Raw genomic sequence first — 18,383 nt, forward strand, 5'->3', positions numbered from 1 at the left:
TCCCAAGCCTTATATATGAAAGATCAAATAAAAAAACGTATTAGGAGATAATTTGCAAGATTTCAACTGCCTAGGGGCCTCCACAGGATTTAATCCAGCACTGGTATAATTTAGCAAAAGGTAGATTTCTATTGTCTGAAATTATTCAGTAAATACTATACATTAAATGAATTTTTGTGTTGTTTATCAGTACCCATATATTATAAAGCTTTTATAATAATTTAATAATAATTTATTATTTATACCCGCCCATCTGGCAGGTTTCCTTTTATTGGGGAGAAGGGCAGGGTTGTTGCTACTGTTCTACATGTTCAGTTTCCCTGTGAGGAGAATACGGTAATATCAGTTTACACATTTTCAAACTGAGTATGAGAGAGCAGCTAAGTGTGTTAGCACCTACACAACTGAAACAGCACCAGCTGCTCAAAAGCGAACAGTATATGCTTGGAGCCTCCCCCCCCCCCCCGCCCCAATAATCAGGATTGCCTACAATCCTCAGCAAACCTCCCTTTCGGTGACAAAATTCTGCCACACCGCATCTCTAAGCATCCTTCCACCAGCCAGCAGAACAGGTGGGATGGGACAAGTGGCCACAAACCCTCAGAAGTTATTGATCAAACATCATCTTGCTATTAATGCCCATGGCAGAAGCATTTCTAGCTATTCATTAAACGAAAGCCTCAAGGAAAGCTCATTTTCTATGTCCAAAAAATGATGCTTAAAAACAATAGGGTTTAATGTACAGCAGGCATGCAAAAAAAATAATAATAAAAGGGGACTAAAACCAGTGTCTTAAAAGAGAAGCGATATGTTATTTATGAATCTCGCCTTTTGCTTTGTCCCTAATTTGCTGGCTTGTAGGATTCTGGAGCTGCAGACTGAAGCTCAGCTGTTCAAGGGAAGGTCACCTGCTGTCAGACACCCATGAGGCGGATCTGGAGTGGTGGGGGCTTTTAACTCTCGGCCTCCCAGAGCTGAGGAAAAAGGCAGGCTTCTTCTTTGCTCAATATTTAATTTTTAAAACAGAGAGGAGTAGTGGTGGTGGTGGTGATAGGTTTGAAATTCCCTGTCCTTTTGACCCTAGGCAAATTTAAGGCCTGCCACACTGGGGAGTTGTGTTCTTAGGTATAGTATGTCACTCTGCCCATGTTCAGAGGTACTTGTCTCTCTGGCCAGCTTGTGGAAGCAAATAATAATTTTTAAAAAGAGGGTCAGGAGATGAGTTATAGGGAGTTTAGAAGTGAAAGGATGTGAAGTGCAATAAAGTTCAACATCATCTTGAAGCATTGGAGGCTAGATTGGGCTACTCGGACTGAATAATCTGGCAGCCGCACTTAAGACCCTTAGTGTCTCACACAGGACTGTGCTGGAGGCTGTTAAGACATGTAGCAGATACATTGCCCAAGATGGAATATTGGTGCTTGATTCAAATTTCTGCTCAGCTAGTGGTAGCTTTGTCATTCAGTTTATAACAATTGAACTATCTCTTCTCCTAGAGAATCTTACCCGGGAGTCCTGTTCTGACGTCTTTGTGTGTGTGTGTGTGTGTGTGTGTGTGTGTGTGTGTGTGTGTGCGCGCACACACACACACACACACACACACTGGTAATTCAAGGCCATTTGCTTGTCTGTCACCTATGTTTTTGTGTGTGTGTGTGACACCATTCCTGCCTCTCCCTCTCTCTCTCTCTCCCTCCCTCCCTCCCTCCACTGGCAGCTCTTTTCATCTGCATGGATGCTTTCTCCTGCTCAACCATGCAGAGGGAGATTTTATGAGGCAGGCAGCCAATGCTTGGGCTATGGACAGTCTTAAATTAACTGATGTAAACCCTGTTGCTCCTCACGCCCATGAGAAATCACTCCTGCCTAAACACTGCCTCTTGATAGACAGCAACTGAGACTGCAGATTCCTCAAGCACCGTCCCATCCCTGTGTCTTAATAGTATCTGACCACAAAAAGGGCCACACTCGTTTTGTTATCATGGCATAGAGAGAGGCTCAGCCTCAAAACCTTTTTCCAGTGTCAAAGCTCAGTCTGGGAAACACTAGAGCAGGAATAGCCACTGCAGAGCCCTCCAGATATTTCCGGAATTTAGTTCCCATCAGCCCCAACCAGTGTGGCCAATGGGCAGGGATGATGGAGTTGCCGTTCAGTGTCTGGTGGGTGCTATGTTGTCTACCCTTGTAGTAGGTGAATGGTGTGTTTCCTTTGGGTACAATAGTTGGCCCCTGACTCATCTGGGATCAGAAAGCAGGACATTTCTGCACCCACCAACCTACCCACCCACCCTCAAAATAGATAAATAAAAATAGAATAATCCATCTGAACAAAGCTTTTCATAAGAATAGCTACTTTGGGTGATCTGATGAGGTGGGTGCAGCAATTCAAGTAGATTAGCATACATTTACTGTGATCTAGAGTTTAAAACGAGCTTTGTTTATTTATTTCCAGCACGTTTATTTATTTCCAGCACGTTGAGTGTTTAGAGAAATAATAACAACAATAATAAGTGTTATTATTATTATTGGTAGTATTTATTAAGCATGTACGTACAGTATTTTGCAGTCATAATACTACAAATTAGTGTTCTAAGTCACAGCAAACAAGTGAAGAGAGAGAAAGAGAATAAAAATACATGTTGCATTAACAAACAGATGTAGTGACAAGTGGAAAGATATTTACAACATCTGATTCTTTTCACTAAATTCTAACTTATTTAATTCTTAATTTGTAAAAAATTAAGTAAAAAATATAGTCTCCAAGTATTCTCATCAATGCATATGTATTTATAGTTTCATGTACCTTATTGCACCAGTATATAATAAAAATATTGCATTCTTCAGCAAAATTCCATTCTTCAGTAACCAAGATGGCGCCCTCCAGATATTGTTGAACTCCAACTCCCATGAGATGCAGCCAGCTTAGCCAAAGGTCAGGAATGAATTCTTAATTTTTAAATTGCTATCCAACCCTTCCTCCAAAGAAGAAAGTTGTAGCCCAACAATATCTGGAGGATATCATGTTTACTACCCCTGCTATAGATGGAAATTGGGAATAACAGGGATAAACCTAGGTGTCAGGGGCTGGCGGACTGAAGAGGAGTGGTGGGAGGCACAAGCTGAGGAACCCACAAGGGAAAACCCAGAGGAGGAAGGCTCAGAGCCAGGGGATTGGTGGTGGGACACTGAGGAGAGGTCAGAGAGAGAAGATTGGGAGAAGGAGTTGGATGCTGAAGGGGCAGCAGTGTTTAGTGAGCAAGAAGAGCTGGTGACAGGGAGCAGTTCAGACTCTGAGGCTGAAGCAGACGAGGTGGGTCAATATGCTGTTGAATAATCCAGGGAGTCTCCTGCTGCGACAGGCTCTCCTCCTGCCTGGTCTCCAATAACTTGCTGAGTAATGAGACTAGTGTAACAGAGACCAGAGGTGCACAGACATGGTTTTAAACTGCTTGGGAAACATCCAGGAGAGAAGGAGCCTTAGAGAGGGTGGAAGTCAGGGATTAGTCCTGGCAACTGCTCCATAGGGGCAAGGCCTACTGGGAAGGGTTGCTGATATCACTAGGCTGAGTTGTATGTTTCCTTGAATAAAGCATTAACTTCACCAACAACAGAGGTCTGCTGCTTTTATTGCTGACCTGTGTCTGACTCCAGTCCTCACACTAGGATAGAACAATTATCCTTGGCATTTATGTATGAAAAAGATACTCTCTCTCTCAGTTGGATATGGAGAAACAGTAATGTAGGCCCCCGCCTGAAGTGCCACCTCATCCACCATTTGTGAGAAAATAGATACCTTCTTGCATATAACCCATAATTAGGGCTACCATGTGTCTGGATTTTCCTGGTCATTATTGGGATTTCAAGGGTGGAATTGACTTCCAGGGGAGAATTTCCCGAAGGCGGTGCTTTGTCCTGGATCTTGGTGTTTCAGTTCTGGTTTTTACTTTTTGAAATATGGCAACCCTACCCATAATCAGAATGCCTAAGAAGAGCTTGCTTTTGTTCATGTGAACACAATATCAAGCACATATGTACAGTCTGTGCAGCATTAGCAGTATACATTGTTCAAAGTGTATTTTTATCTGACAAAACATTGCAGAGTGTGCTCTGCCGTTCAAGGGCTTTTGATTTAGTTCAGCTTGTATGGAACACTTTTGGCTAAAAACTGAAACAGACGTTTAGTTTCCATGGCTGCAACACATGGGGGGGGGGGGAATGTGGTTGGCCAGCCGCATGTCGTAGAAACACATTGCAGAAACACAAGTGATGAAAAGTGTCAAAACAATTTCTCCCAAAACTTTAATTATTTTTTAAAACTTCACTTTTGTCTTTTTTCAACAGTTTTACAAAAGATACTTCTACAGATCTTGTGGTGGCAAAAAAAGAGAGGAGCACCAAAAATAGCTGTGCAGTAATTAGGTGAGTATAAAATGATGTTGGCTTCCAACTTTCTGTACTTGATTTTGCTTAAAACATTGTTATTACTCTTTCTGATAGTATTGATTAGGGTAGATAAAAGCACAGCAGTTTCAAGTTTGTTTTTAAGGCTTTAAACAGTAGCAGCTTGTGCTGGTTACCTGCCTCCAAGTCGTCTGTTTGAACTTTGTGTTGAAAGATTAAAATTCAGCTGAAATATGGGACCTTGTAAAAAATATATGCAGATTTGCATAATTTATCTTCTTTTTGCCTATTTGATTCTGGTCTTGCTAGTGGTAGGAGCTTTTCAGAACACTGAAGGCCCAGCTCCAATCTTTGGAAATGGCATTTAACCATTCACTCTGGATCTTGAGGTTTCAACAGGCGTTGTGCAGTGTACACACACTTGTAAGCATATCTTCAAAGTCAAAAGGCCCCAGCTCTACCATTAGGCAGAGCTGAGTATATATTTTTTAAAAAACAAACACGTAAAGTGTGAGTTGTTCACAATATTGTTGTATTTTTACTGTTGGGGAGATGGAAAGGTGTTTGTGAGGTTTTCTGTCTCAGATGCCAAAATAATTTGACCAGTCTTAGGTACCACGTAGCTTTGACTTGCAGAAACCTCAGGCAGCATTACCTCATGCTCACCCAACAACACATTATGTGATTTATTGATTTACTAATGGGCTATCAATACAACAGGTACTGAGTGTTGATAAACATGCACTCACTAAACCATTCCGATCTCTGCCTCTTGATGCACTCTTTACCTTTCTCTTATTGGCTAATTGATTCTAATGTCAGAGATCCCAGCCAAGGTGTTTTTCACAATTCTTATGGCTGCCATTGACTTACCTTACTCTGATGACATACAGAGGCTTTCCAGCCTTGACCTGGGGCAGTTTAGCACTTAGAGGTTGTGGTTTATCAGAAATTAGAAATGGAAATCTGAGTTCTGTAAGCAGCCTAACAGAAACTGCCCCCTTCCTCTGACTTAGTATATTGTAGGCTTTGAATAGATTCCTCCCCCCCTTTTTTTTTTGCAATTGGGTGGTCTCAGTGCCTTTTGATGAAAACGGTCAAAAATATTTAGTAATGTGCTTACCACATTTATAGCATTCCCTCCAAGTTTCTGGAGGTGGTAGATATACTTCCACATTTAAAAAACACACAAGTAAACAAGTTTGAATATATATAAAACAAATAAGTGGGTATAGAAAGAATCATTACACTTTCATTATATAGTCAGATAGACCATACAGATGTCATAAAGTTCGCAGGAGTACATATATAGGTCTGCATTATCTTGTAAATTATTACACTCAAAAACACTCAACGTCTCCACCAAAAGGCTATCAAGTTGTCAACCTTCTCCAACTCTTACCCTATTAGTTAACTTGCCCTTACATGCAATGCCCCATGCTTGATTGGCCCAAGGTCACTAAGTGACCTTCATGGATGAGTGTGGTTTTTAATCTGAATCTCTCTCTCTAGTCTGAGTCCAACGCACTAGCTCGGCTATGCGATTTAAACCAAAAAGCCTGCTGACTATGTGTCTGTAAATTCAAGATGGCTATCAACTGATAAAATCAAGCATTATAAAGACTGAAAACAATCTGTAAGCACAAACCATAAACAACACAACTGTGAAATGCTCAGACCTTGATTAGCCTTCTATGTAGTGCTTTCACTGTGTTTCAAATCTACACAGGTATGCTGAACAGGGATTCTGCCAACAATAATAAAGAACACGGGGGCCACAGGAGAAAAGACCCTCCTCTGTTCTATAGCTCCTGCACAGGGACAGTTTAAAACAGGGAGGTTCCCCCTAACTCTTGAGCTTAAGCAATGGCTAAGTTACCATTATACCTATTTTACAGATGGGCTATAACTAAGCCATATCTACTCTATATGTGCTGATACATATCCTGACCATGTTTCTGCTCTACTGATATACATGTCTTAACAGTCATTGTATCACCTCAGGGAACTGCAGTTCTCGAAGGGTAGTTCTCAGCTGAAATTACACCATAAATATGTGTGCTATAGATATATATGGAGGGATGGAGAATTGCTGAAGGTGGCATAGTGAATCCAGGGCAGAGGTGGCACCTGCTGCATTATGCCTCCCATCACATTGTACCACCTAGGGGCCTGTGTGGGCCCTACTTTTCCTTCCCACCAGTACCTGCTCTGCCTCTGCTTGGCACAGCTGCTGCCGCCACTAGGTTGCCCTGGCACATCTCGCTTGCACTGCTTGCTGGGGCTTGCTGGCCCTGTTGCTCATCCACCTTGACATTCCGGTTCCCCCACGCCCTTGCCTCATGGGGGCACGCAACCACCTGTTCTGCTTGGCTCCGTTCACCTTGAAGGAGAGGAAAGCCCAAAAGCCAACAAAGGAGGCTGAGGCAGGGACAGGAGCTGCCTGAACCTGCTCTTGGTTGGGAGATGCTGTGGAACGGCCAGAGAAACAGTAACAGGGGGAGGAGAGCTGGCAAATGGAAGGGATTATCCAGCTCAAGCACATCTTTTCTCTTTGTCAGAGCAGAAAGGATCCCAAAGACGATAAAGTGAGCTTTGTCAACAGTGGTGCCCCACAATGTGGAGCTTCCTCACTGAGATGTTTGCTGTGCTCACTCCATTATGACCGTTAAGAAACCCGTAAAGAGGTTTTTTTTAGTCTGCGAGGCTTTCTGAAAACCATGGTTGCTATCGCTGCTGCTAAGTGTTTGTGAATTTGAGTTCTGTTGTCTGAACCGTGTTCTGTTAATGGCTTTGGGAGCTCTGATATCTAGGTAGTACTCAATAAATCTGACTCCGAAATACAGTACAAGTAAGATCATATTTGTGTGGGGCGAGCTGTTAGGGCAAACCAGCACATAATGCTCTAGAAAGTAATGACTCTCCAACCCATGTGGCTCTAAATTCCCCTGACAGCGGTTAATTTATGCAGGGAGTTGCAGGGGTGCGATGTCTCAAGCATACCTCAAACTCCTACCCTGCGAACTGGAAACCTTACCCATAAATTCCAAATGAGGGTGGGGGAATGACCCTTAAAAGCTTATACCACCTGGAACGGGAGGGAAGGTGAATCAGGGTCAGCTGCTGTAAGCTCTTAAGGGCTCCAACCTCTTCAAACATAATAGTTCAGAGGGGAATTAATTTAGGACCAGAGGGAAAGACCCTAATGCCACCCGCCTCCTCCAAGATACTGTAGGTTATTAGAGGTTCAGTCAAGCACACATGGCTTTGATTGTGTTTGTTTTCCTTTTAAAGTGAGGCTCTTAACTTTTTTTTTTTACTGTCTACCATGAGACAGTGAGCATCCTCAGTCTCCATAAGGATATTTTAGAGTTTTTATTTTCTTTTATTTAAATTATTCCACACCTGCATGTACTTGGGGAAACTCACAAGTAGGCTGACTAGGTGCAGGACTACCAAGCAGCTAGGGGACCAGCATCACTGGGCACCTGGCAAGGCCTTCTATACATTAAGACAATTTTGGTGTCCTACACGCTAGGGGTATTTTGCCCATCCAATCTGAAGAACCAGGCACTGCCATCAAGTTCACTATTGAATGTAATGAGAATGATGACGTCAAGTAGGGATGGGGAACGCCTAGCCTTCTGGACATTGTTGGACACCAACTCCCACCAGGCCCAGCTACCCTGGCCAAAGGGCAGGGAATGCTGGGAGCTGTAGTCCAAATATATCTGGATGGCCACAGATACAGATTAGCAGAATCATCCTTACATTGAACAGTGTGTGAGTTAAAATCAGTGCTTTTTTCTGGAAGAAGGTGGGGGAACTCAACATGAAGTTTGTTTATTGCAGGGCCCGTTGCAGTTCCGGGCCGTGGCTAAATGGAAGATGTGATTAATAAATCAAGCAGACAATGATCTGGATTCGAAATGGCCACAACTTTATTGATTACAGACATAGGTGGATTTTTTGGCTCAGGCATTGGGTGTATAGCTGTTCCAGCTGCCCCCTCCTGACAAAAAGAATTTAATTATTTAATTTTAAAAAGTTAAGGGAACTCAGTTCCCCCATGTACCTGCTCAAAAAACCCTGCTTAAGATGACTTGTATGTTTGCAAGTATTCTTGTGGGGAGGTGTGCCTCTCTGTAAGCTGCAGGATAGCAGTCAGATGCTATCCTGTGATGTGTAGGTTTTACACTCCTTGCAGCATTTCTTCCAGGTTAACCTCTATACGAATGAATGCGAGTGCTAAAATCCTTCCCTATGGCTGTTGACTGTAGCCAGTTTAGCTGCATAAACCCACCATGGGTGCTGTTTTTTTGGTTATGCTTGCTGGAGTGTGACAGAACGCTGGAAAAGGGACCTTGGATGGCAGGATGGATGGACAGGCAGGTGGATGGATAAGTTCTTTGCCCAAGACTATATTTGCTCTGAAGCAACCTTCCTCAACCTGGTGGCTTCCAAATGCCAATAGGGGTTGGAGCCAGCATAGCCAATGGTCAGGGATGATGGATGTTGTGTTGTTGTGAGCTGTGGATGGCACCAGGTTGCAGAAGGGTCTTTTGAAACAGTAGTTTCCACACTGTGGCACTGCTAGGAGATGCTACTGCAGTAAAATATGTCTTAGTTTGGTGGTGGGGGAGAAGGTATGACACTCAGGTGTGCATTGCACCCTGACTCTAGTTGCATCCTCTGGGTAAGACTGAGGAAGGTGCCATTCATGGTGCTTTTCAGACTACCTAAGGTTGATCATGAATTTCAAAACTGGGCGTGTGCACCCTGTTCTCTTTACAGGTATGGGCAAGTTGTAAAAGCATGTCCTTTGTTAACATGTTCAAAAATCAGGAAGGATTTTAGGAGTGGATAAGTACATTTCCCCATCCCCTGTCTGTGTGTGTTTCTGTCTGTCTGTAGTTTGGTGTGATTCAGATTTTAGGTTTCCTTTTTTTTAATGGATGCCATTTGGAAAATATTTAGCCTTACAGAAGCAAAAAGGGAAAAGCATCTCATGGTGTTGCTGACATTGCAAACAGTAATGGTCTTTTATTGTATTAATGAACACTGTGATCATGTTACACTGAGGCCACACATGCAACCCACCCAGAAGTTCTCTTGGGACAGCTACTTTGGAATACATAGGAGCTATGTGTTGCACAACCGTGCAATAAATAATTTCAGCAAAGGTTGTGCAAGGATAACTTGCAGGAGGATTGCAGCACTGTATATTTTTACGTATATCTAAAACATTTTAAGGGAAAGGCTAAAATTGCAATTTGTGAATGTGCTGTACAAGTGTGTGCGAACACATGCATTATACGATTGGAGGTGGTTTTCCTGGCTGAGTGTACATTTCATGGCATTTCTGGAGCATTGGCCCAACCAGAGTATGTTTTTCATCAACATTATTAGTTTTCATCTTATTAATTCTTAATCTTGGTTGATTATCTTGGTTGATTGTCAGATTGCACCACACTGACGGAGGGTGTTGCTTCACAGTTGCGATGCCAGCAACCTAGACAGGGCCATCCCAGGTCTCCGTGAGTGAAAGTGTCTGGTGTAAGTTCAGTGGGCTGTCCGTAATGGAACGCCCGATTCCTTGTGCAGAACAGACCTCCTGGTATCTGCAAGAGGCCCTCTCTTGCAGAGTACAGTGTTTGATTTGGTATATAATGAACAAGATTATATTTTTTAATTATTATTTTTGGTATCTTTGTCCCAAGCTATACGGTATAGGGCTTTATACCCTAGAAGCAGCACCTTGAACAGCTCAGTAGCTAATTTGCTAGTGTGTGCTCATGATGGCACTGGGGCAGTTACAGTATTGTATATGTGATCCTGCTTCCAATACTGCTTTGTTTCCGGTCAGTGTGTGTGTCTTGTAACTTCCTGCTGAAATCCTCAAACTTTTTATATACCACAAAAGTGCCCAACCCAAGATTGGTGGAGGTTTTTTTGCTTTTGGTTTTTGCAGATGTGTTCTGCAACATGGCATTGACACAGCAATAGTACGTACATTAGTGGTGGATTTATACTGGACCGACTCCACATCATACTGCTTTATTAGTTGGTCCATGATGCTATCCCCAATCTTACCACATTATTGCCACCGGGGGCAGGTGGAACTCTTGCATTACAGCACAACAAGCACCCCAGAACACCATCATGAGTGCAAATAATCATGATTGCATAATAAAAAGGACACAGGGGGCACACATTCTTGTTCATTTTTGGGCCCCCTTTTGTTGCTTTCCAGGATGCATTCCAGACATTTGGCTGCCCTCATTCTGCCATCTTAGAATACTATAGTTCTTATCATCATTAGGGATGCCCTATCTCTCTTTAAATCACAATGCATTTGTGGTTTTCCCCACATCCTGTTGCAGGCAGTTCCTCAGGTTCATCTGGCTGGTTATTTTGCTGCCACTCCTTTTAATTGAGTGCACTTTTATATTGCAAGCAAGGAAGGACCTACTCCTCAGAGATCACCAGCTTCTAATGTTTGATTTCTCCCCATCCCCACACCTCTTCTTTTCCTTTCTTTTTCTTTGGGAACCTAACCCGTGGGAGCAGCATAAGGCAAAGCAATAGCTCCAGGCTTCTCAGACTGGTCCATGGTGATGTCTGTGGCCATTTAAGTATTGCTTCATAACAAAGGCAAACAGCAGAGAACTCACTGTACCCTTGGCTGTTGTTTGTCTGCTAGTGGCTCATGACCCACAACCAGGTCATGACCTCAGGACCATTTTTCTGAGCTTAGTGAAAAATTTGTACTCTCCTAACCTCTGAGGCCCTGGCTCTGTGTAAGCAACTGCTGTTGCTACGAGCTTTTGGAAGGAAAATGCAGTGAAAAGGAACTCAGAAAGCTGATTTATACAGTATGGAGTTGGACCTACTGGTTCACCTAGTTCAGTATTTTCCACACTGGCTGGCAGCAATGCCGAAGTAATTGAATTCAATAGTGCTTCCTCCTAGGTAAGAAGGAATGCAGCATTATTCACATATTTGTTAAATGTGTTAAAACCAATTTAACAAATTTGATGTGCAGATTCCTCTGTGGCTCCTGCTGTATGAGGACACACACACTTTCCAGAACGGAACATGTTCTAATTAAAATGTTTTAATAGAATAATGATAAGCAGGGCTTTATCAAGGCTGCCCTAAGTAGGGCAGATAAAAATGTCAGGTATTATGCCTCCAATTGAAATACTAGTTTGAACATCTTAAGATGAGACTATGTCAATGTACAGTCCCCCCCCCCCCCCCAAAAATAGCACTTATTCATCTTGCCCCTGAGTAGTCAGGTATGTTGAAAACAGGCACAGAAAATATCCAGTTAAGAATCAAACTATAATGGATAAAACAGATCAGTAACAGTAGTAGCAATAAAAACAACAAAGAGTCTTGTGGCACCTTTAATACATTTATTAAGGCATAAACTCTCATAGACACTTTAATGCATGTGAAAATACTCTTTGTTGCCTTTTGCTGCCAGAGTCACAGCAACCCTTTTGGAAGCTGTTATTCAGCCATGGCGGTGGGGCACGGGGGACAGGACTGACCCCTCCCTAGGAAGCAGCAGGTGAATTGGGTATGGATGCCAAAGGCACAGATCTCTTGCCAGTTTCATTTGAGAGGGTAAGCTCACAATCGTTAAGGTGTAAAGGAAAATAAATACTCATACTACACACACACACACACACACACACACACACACACACAAACATACTTTTTTTGCAATTTAAACTTGAATATATCTTGGTGAAAGCCTTTAGACTTTGATGAGTATCTCCCCTCCAAAAAAGCCCCACTCCACTTTGCCTTTCTGAAATGGTGCCCCTCCTTTGGTGGTGGTCCCACAGTTGTGGACTGTTCTGCCTTGCAAAGCCCTCCGTGCAACACCGTCCTAAGCTTTAGGAGCCAGTGTGGTGTAGTGGTTAAGAGCGATAGACTCGTAATCTGGGGAACCGGGTTCACGTCTCCGCTCCTCCACCTGCAGCTGCTGGGTGACCTTGGGCCAGTCACACTTCTCTGAAGCCTCTCAGCCTCACTCACCTCACAGAGTGTTTGTTGTGGGGGAGGAAGGGAAAGGAGAATATTAGCCACTTTGAGACTCCTGAAGGGGAGTGAAAGGCGGGATATCAAATCCAAACTCCTCTTCTTCTTCTTTAGAAGACTGCTGAAAACGTAGGCCTTCCATCAGGCTTTGAGGGATAATTATGCAACTTCTGTGCTCTGTGCACTTGGTGTTTGCACATGTACGTGTATAACCATCGTATTTATGCCATTTAAGAGGAAGCTGTTGGTAGCTGCCATCCAGGGTTTGGGAGCGTAGTGTTATCAGCATGCGGATGACATTCAGCTTTATTAGTCTATTCCCTCTGAATCAGAAAAGCCTGCCTGTGTTTCCAGTGATGGATTGAGGCAGACTCCTGATAAGACGATGGTGCTGTGGTGAGGCCTTTCTCATGCCCAGGAATTTAGAGAGAGAACCTGTTCTGGATGGGGTTGCACTTCCCCTGAAGGAGCAGGTGTGTAGCTCAGGAGTGTGAGGCCCAGGTGGCTTCACTGGAGTCCTATGACGAGCTCCGGCTGGTTCATCAGCTATGGCCATTCGTGGTCCGGGATAGCTTGGCTATGGTAGTCCATGCTCTAGTAACTGTAATATATTTTATATGGGCCTTCCCTTGAAGACTGTCCGGAAGCTGCAGCTGGTGCAGAATGGGTCTGTTAAGCAGGGCAGCAGGATGAAGCATGTCAGCAATCCTGAAAACACTGCACTTGTTGCCTGTGAGCTCCGGGCCCAATTCATGGTTCTGGTCCTGTTGTACAAAGGCCTGAGCAGCTCAGGGCCCCAGTACTTAAAGGAACACCTCCATCTAATATCTACTGGCCTGTGTTTTGAGATCTGTGGGATGGTGCTGATGAGTATGGCCCATGGGGCAGCAACTCATGGCAGGGCTTTTCCCCATGGCAGGGCCTCTTTCATGGCACTCCCTCCCCAGGAGTGCATCCATCCCCAACACTGATGGCCTTCAGGTGCCAACTGAAGAAGACATATCTGTTTGCTTGGGCTTTTGAAGCATGAATATTGATTGGCATTTCAGCAGCTGGTGTTCTTTTTTCCCCTTTTCTTTTTTGCATACGTTTTGGTTTTAGAGGTGCGTTTTTCTATGTTGTAATTATTGTACAGCTTGCATTTCCTCCGTTGTTCACTGCCCTCGGCTCCCACCGGGAGAAGGGCAGTCTAGAACTGAAATAACATACAATAAATAAATAATATCCTACCTTTTGGTCCTGCAGGGTCCTTACATTATTTCAAAAATAATATGCAGTTAAAATTGTAACATTCAAATCGGGGGTGGAGAAAACCTTCCATAAAGCAACCTGCAATTATTACCAATTAAAGCCTAAAAAAAAAGACACCGGAAACACTTTAACAGATTAGAACAGAATTCAACAGCATTGTTATTATTTTATACGTGGAGCTTATTATTGATGTAGTTTTCTTTATGCTTTGTGACAATATGACTTAACTTGTACTGCATGCTAAGCATTTGAAAGCAAATTACGTACTTTAGATGTATTCTGCCCCAAAAACCCATACAAGATAACATCTATTAACAAACAAACTCAGGAGTCCAGTGTTGACATTTGGTGGGAGCACCAGTCCATGTTAAACATTTTTTAAAGAAAAGGAGGGCTCCTTGTTGAGTCCACCTGTTTAGATATTATCCAGTGGCTGATCACACATTTTGTGCACACATTATCTCTGGTTCAGTTCTCAGCATCTTTCACTAAAAGGATTGCTGCTGGCAGCAGGGCTGCACAAGATCTGCACATGGTGCCTGACACCATGGAGAGATGATGTCAGTGCCAGAGAGTAGACAACACTGGGCTAGAATAGACCGACCAATGAGAAAGGGCACGTAGCTCAGTGCTAGAGCATCTGCTTTGCATGCAAAAGGTTCAATCCCCAGCATCTCCAGAATAGAGCTACTGCCTGAAACCCTGGAGAGCCACTGCCAGCCAGTGTAGACAGCAGAGAGCTAGGTGGACCAGTGGTGGGATTGCATGGCACCTTCCCGCGTTCCTTCCTATAAGGCAGCTGAGCTTCATATGTGTGTTCATTTGTGTATTGATGAATTCAATTTACCGTATATCTTGCCCTTCCTCCCTGAAGGGTGCCCTTTCTTTTACGTGCAGTGGTACCTCAGGTTAAGTACTTAATTCGTTCCGGAGGTCTGTTCTTAACCTTAAACTGTTCTTAACCTGAAGCACCACTTTAGCTAATGGGGTCTCCTGCTGCCGCCCCACCACGATTTCTGTTCTCATCCTGAAGCAAAGTTCTTAACCCGAGGTACTATTTCTGGGTTAGCGGAGTCTGTAACCTGAAGTGTATGTAACCTAAAGCATATATAACCCGAGGTACCACTGTATTCAGAAAGGAGCCCTATAAATATAGACATACAGTAAATAAATTGAATAGGGTGTGTGTGTGTAGTAATGGGGGATGCCAGCTGTAGTGACATTCAGATGCGTATATACCCAAGTAGGAAAAAGGCAGACATTCAGGGTCACACACACAGTTGAATAAAGGTGATTTAGAACTCTTTAAAAAAGAAGAAGAAACCACTGCTTTTAAATTATTTAGTGTAACCAATATTTATCCACCTGGATGTTTCTGAATGTATCAGAAATAACCAAGAAATTTGTGAGCCCTTAAAGCAGGCATAGGCACACTCCGGCCTTCCAGTTGTTCGGGACTACAATTCCCATCATCCCTGACCACGGGTTCTGTTAACTAGGGTTGATGGGAATTGTAGTCCCAAACATCTGGACGACCGGAGTTTGCCTGTGCCTGCCTTAAAGACTACAACATTTCTTTGTGCCATGAGCCATTATGGTCGGCAAGAAGTGCCTGAAGTTTTCTTGAAGATATAAGATTTCCCTCTCCCACACTTTAAAAAGCATCCCGGAATTCAAAAGTTTATATTTTTTTGGTGTCTGTGCGTGCTGTTTCCACTTGAACCCATTAAACCACACACACACACACATGGACACAATCATTAAGTAATATGAAATTGAGTGTGCAATAGAATAAAAATCTTTAATAATTCAGCCGGCGTCAACGACCCAAAATGAATCATCTGACTTTCACTCCAAGCAAGCTGAGGGCAATGTTTTGCATCAAGATGCAAATAAAGCCCCGATTAATCTTGCAACATTGCCCAACCAGCCTGATTTCTCACCATCCTGCTTGTTGTTTTTAGTTGGGTCCCCCCCCCCCCCAGTTATAGTCCAAGATTAAGGTGTGGATTTTTGGCTTCCTTGCCCCCGCGTAACAAGTGCAGGCAAAATTAGCGGGTGGGCGAGGAACCGGTGCAAAGGCGGGGGAGGGGCCGGAGGAGGCGGGGCGGGGCTCGGCTTGCTCCCCTCCGGAGGAGAGGCGGCGAGGGAAAGAGACTGGCTGGCTGCTGCTTTGCGAGAGAAGCCTGCCGACTGGCGACTCCGCCTGCTTCTTTCCAGGCCAGGAGGCACGAAGAAGGAGGAGGGGAGGTTCCTGCAGGAGGGGGCGGGGGCGGTCAAGCAGAGAGCCTCCCCCATGCAAACTCCCCGGCAGGCAGGCAGGCATGCTTCAGCCCCCGCTCCTGCTGCCAGTAGCTACCTCCCCCGCTGTCATGAGCATCCATAAAGGAGGATCCTGCTTTCAGCGGCAGCAGCAGCCTGGCGAATAGGGCGCGCGCGCGCAGGGCGCACGGAGTGGCAAAGGCGAAGGAGACGAGGCAGAGGCTGCGGGCTGGCGGAGGAACAGGAGAGATTCTGATTGCAAGCAAGCCGGGACGCTTCGTCGGCTTGGGGAAAGCCCTGCGGGGGCCAAGGGCACGCGCCTCGCTTTGTTGGGCGCAGAGGTGGGGAGGGAAGAATCTCCACCCCTCTCTCTCTCCAAAGGGGATTTACGCTCGCCACGTTTCTGGCGCGGCCGAAGAGAAGACTGGAGTAGACGGCAATCCACCTGTCTGCCTCTCACCGCCTACCACTTCAGGAGGGCGTCAGGACGCGAAGCCACCGGAGGCGCCTCTGGTCACTCCCCCTGCAGGGAGAGTCAGGCAGGACCCCGCGCACCCCGCCCCCTAAAGCCTTTCCACGCTCGGTAAGGTTGGCCAGAGCAGCGCCCCCGCTCCACACCCCCTCCCCAACGCCGGACACGTTTTCCTTCTCCAAAGAGGCAGCTCCCTGCCACCTTCTTGGCCAGATCTTCGCCTGCCTCCAACATCTGGCATAGCCATGACTCTCTGATCGCACGTCTCTCCACCCCCGCCGCAGGCACGCAGAGTGCGCCGCCCCTGATCCCCAATTTTGGCCTAAGCTGAAAAGGGCACATTGGATCACCCCTCGTCCTGGGGCCCAGCTGAGCCCCTGGGTGCCCCCACTGCCGTCGGCGGGATGAAGCCTTTGGAGAAATTTCTGAAGAAGCAGGGGTCTCACCTGGCTGCCCGGGCTGGCCCCGGGGCTGGTGGGCAGCTGCCTCGCAGGCAAAGCGTCTCCAAGATCCTGCTGCCTGGATTCCTCAAGGAGCCCCCCGAAGAGCCCCCCGAAGGAGGCACGGACACTGCTGGCGATGGGCGATGGCTGGAGCTGCGGCCCCCCGATTCCTCTCTGCGCTCCCCAACGTCCTTCTCCTCCGAGGAGCTGTCCCCAGGCGGTGGCGGAGGAGGCGAAACCCAGCTCAGCCCTGAGTCTGTACCCACCTGCTGCTGGGCACCACTGGCAGAACCCGAGAGCCCCGATCGACTGCTGGGGAGACTTCTGGAGAGGCTGGGAGGCGACCCGACAGCCCCCCATGGGCATGGCTGCGGTGCAGGTAGGGAACGAGGCTGGGACCCTGGAACGAGAGTGGGAGGTGCCAAGCTAAGGAAAGGAAAATTCACAGTTCGAATATCAGGGGCTGATAGTGCCATAGGGAAAGGCAGCAGCAGTAGCTGACATTTTTGCACAGAATACAGGTCGATGTAGGGACTGGCAAGGGTAGAATCAGATGGACATGCCTTTACTTGGGCCCTGGAAGTTGGAACCAATTTATCTGTCCTGCATAGCTCAGTTGGTTAGAGCGTGGTGCTGATAACGCCAAGGTTGTAGGTTCAATCCCTGTATTGGGACTGCTGCATATTCCTGCATTGCAGGGGGGTGGACTAGATGATCCTCAGTGTCCCTTCCAATTCTAAAATTCTATGATCTTGTGAATCAGTCCAAGAACATGTGGCATAATACTGAAGTGTGTCTCTGAGCATGTGCAAAGTGCCCTTTCCTCAGTAACTGAATCCTGTCTCCCTCCCGCTTCTCCAGAATCCAAACTGAGCACAGAGCTTCCAGGTGCGATTTCCAAGCAAGCATGTTACCCTGTGTTTGAGAGGGTCTGCAGGGCCTCATTTTTAGGGAACAGAATCAGGTAGCAGGATATGGTCTCGGAATGATCAGACTCTCTCACCTTTCCATCATAATCAGCTGGTATCATCTCCGTTTGGGATCTTTGATCTGGAGAAATAGGCCCAGCATGGAGGAATAATTTTTATGGGGGGTGGGGCAGTGAAGGAGTGGGGAGGGCAGTAACAAAGTTAAGGAGGGGGCCTTCCCTCTCCTTCAGCCTGGTGACTGCACCTGTTTAAGGGATGATGGCAAACATAGGAAGAGCAGACTGAGTGCTGAGTGCACTCTCTGCTGGCAGGAATGCTGCAGATGGACCATTTGTGTTGGGGCAGGGGTGGAGAGCCAGTGGCCCTCAACATGTTGCTGGACCGCAACTCCCATCATCCCTGACCATGGACTGTGCCAGCTGGGGCTGATGGGAGGAGGAGTTCAACATTCCCTAAAGGGCTCCAGACTCCATATCCCTGGTGTAAGGGGTACTCGTGATTGGGGTTGGGTGGAATTATGATGTTGAAGGCTTGCCTGCTCCTGGGGTTGCCTAGAGGAGTTCAGTGGAG

The 18,383-nt window shown here is 45.7% G+C and overlaps 1 protein-coding gene across 3 annotated transcripts in view; it reads left to right on the forward strand.

Moving 5' to 3' along the window:
- The first annotated feature begins 15,828 nt into the window (after positions 1-15,828).
- Positions 15,829-18,383, forward strand: part of RAPGEFL1 (Rap guanine nucleotide exchange factor like 1) — a 55,518-nt gene continuing 52,963 nt past the window's right edge. The window contains exons 1-2 of one of the 3 annotated variants that reach the window (XM_083708743.1): positions 15,921-15,957; positions 16,572-17,263. In XM_083708743.1, the coding sequence (XP_083564869.1) occupies positions 16,846-17,263 (418 nt within the window). In that variant the 5' untranslated portion in view covers positions 15,921-15,957; positions 16,572-16,845. Of the gene's footprint in view, positions 17,264-18,383 lie in introns of all 3 variants that reach the window. The other 2 variants (XM_083708744.1, XM_083708742.1) reach the window with 2 other exon arrangements.

This window comes from Podarcis gaigeae (genome assembly GCF_964106915.1).
Source record: "Podarcis gaigeae genome assembly, chromosome: 13".
Lineage (NCBI taxonomy): Eukaryota > Metazoa > Chordata > Lepidosauria > Squamata > Lacertidae > Podarcis > Podarcis gaigeae.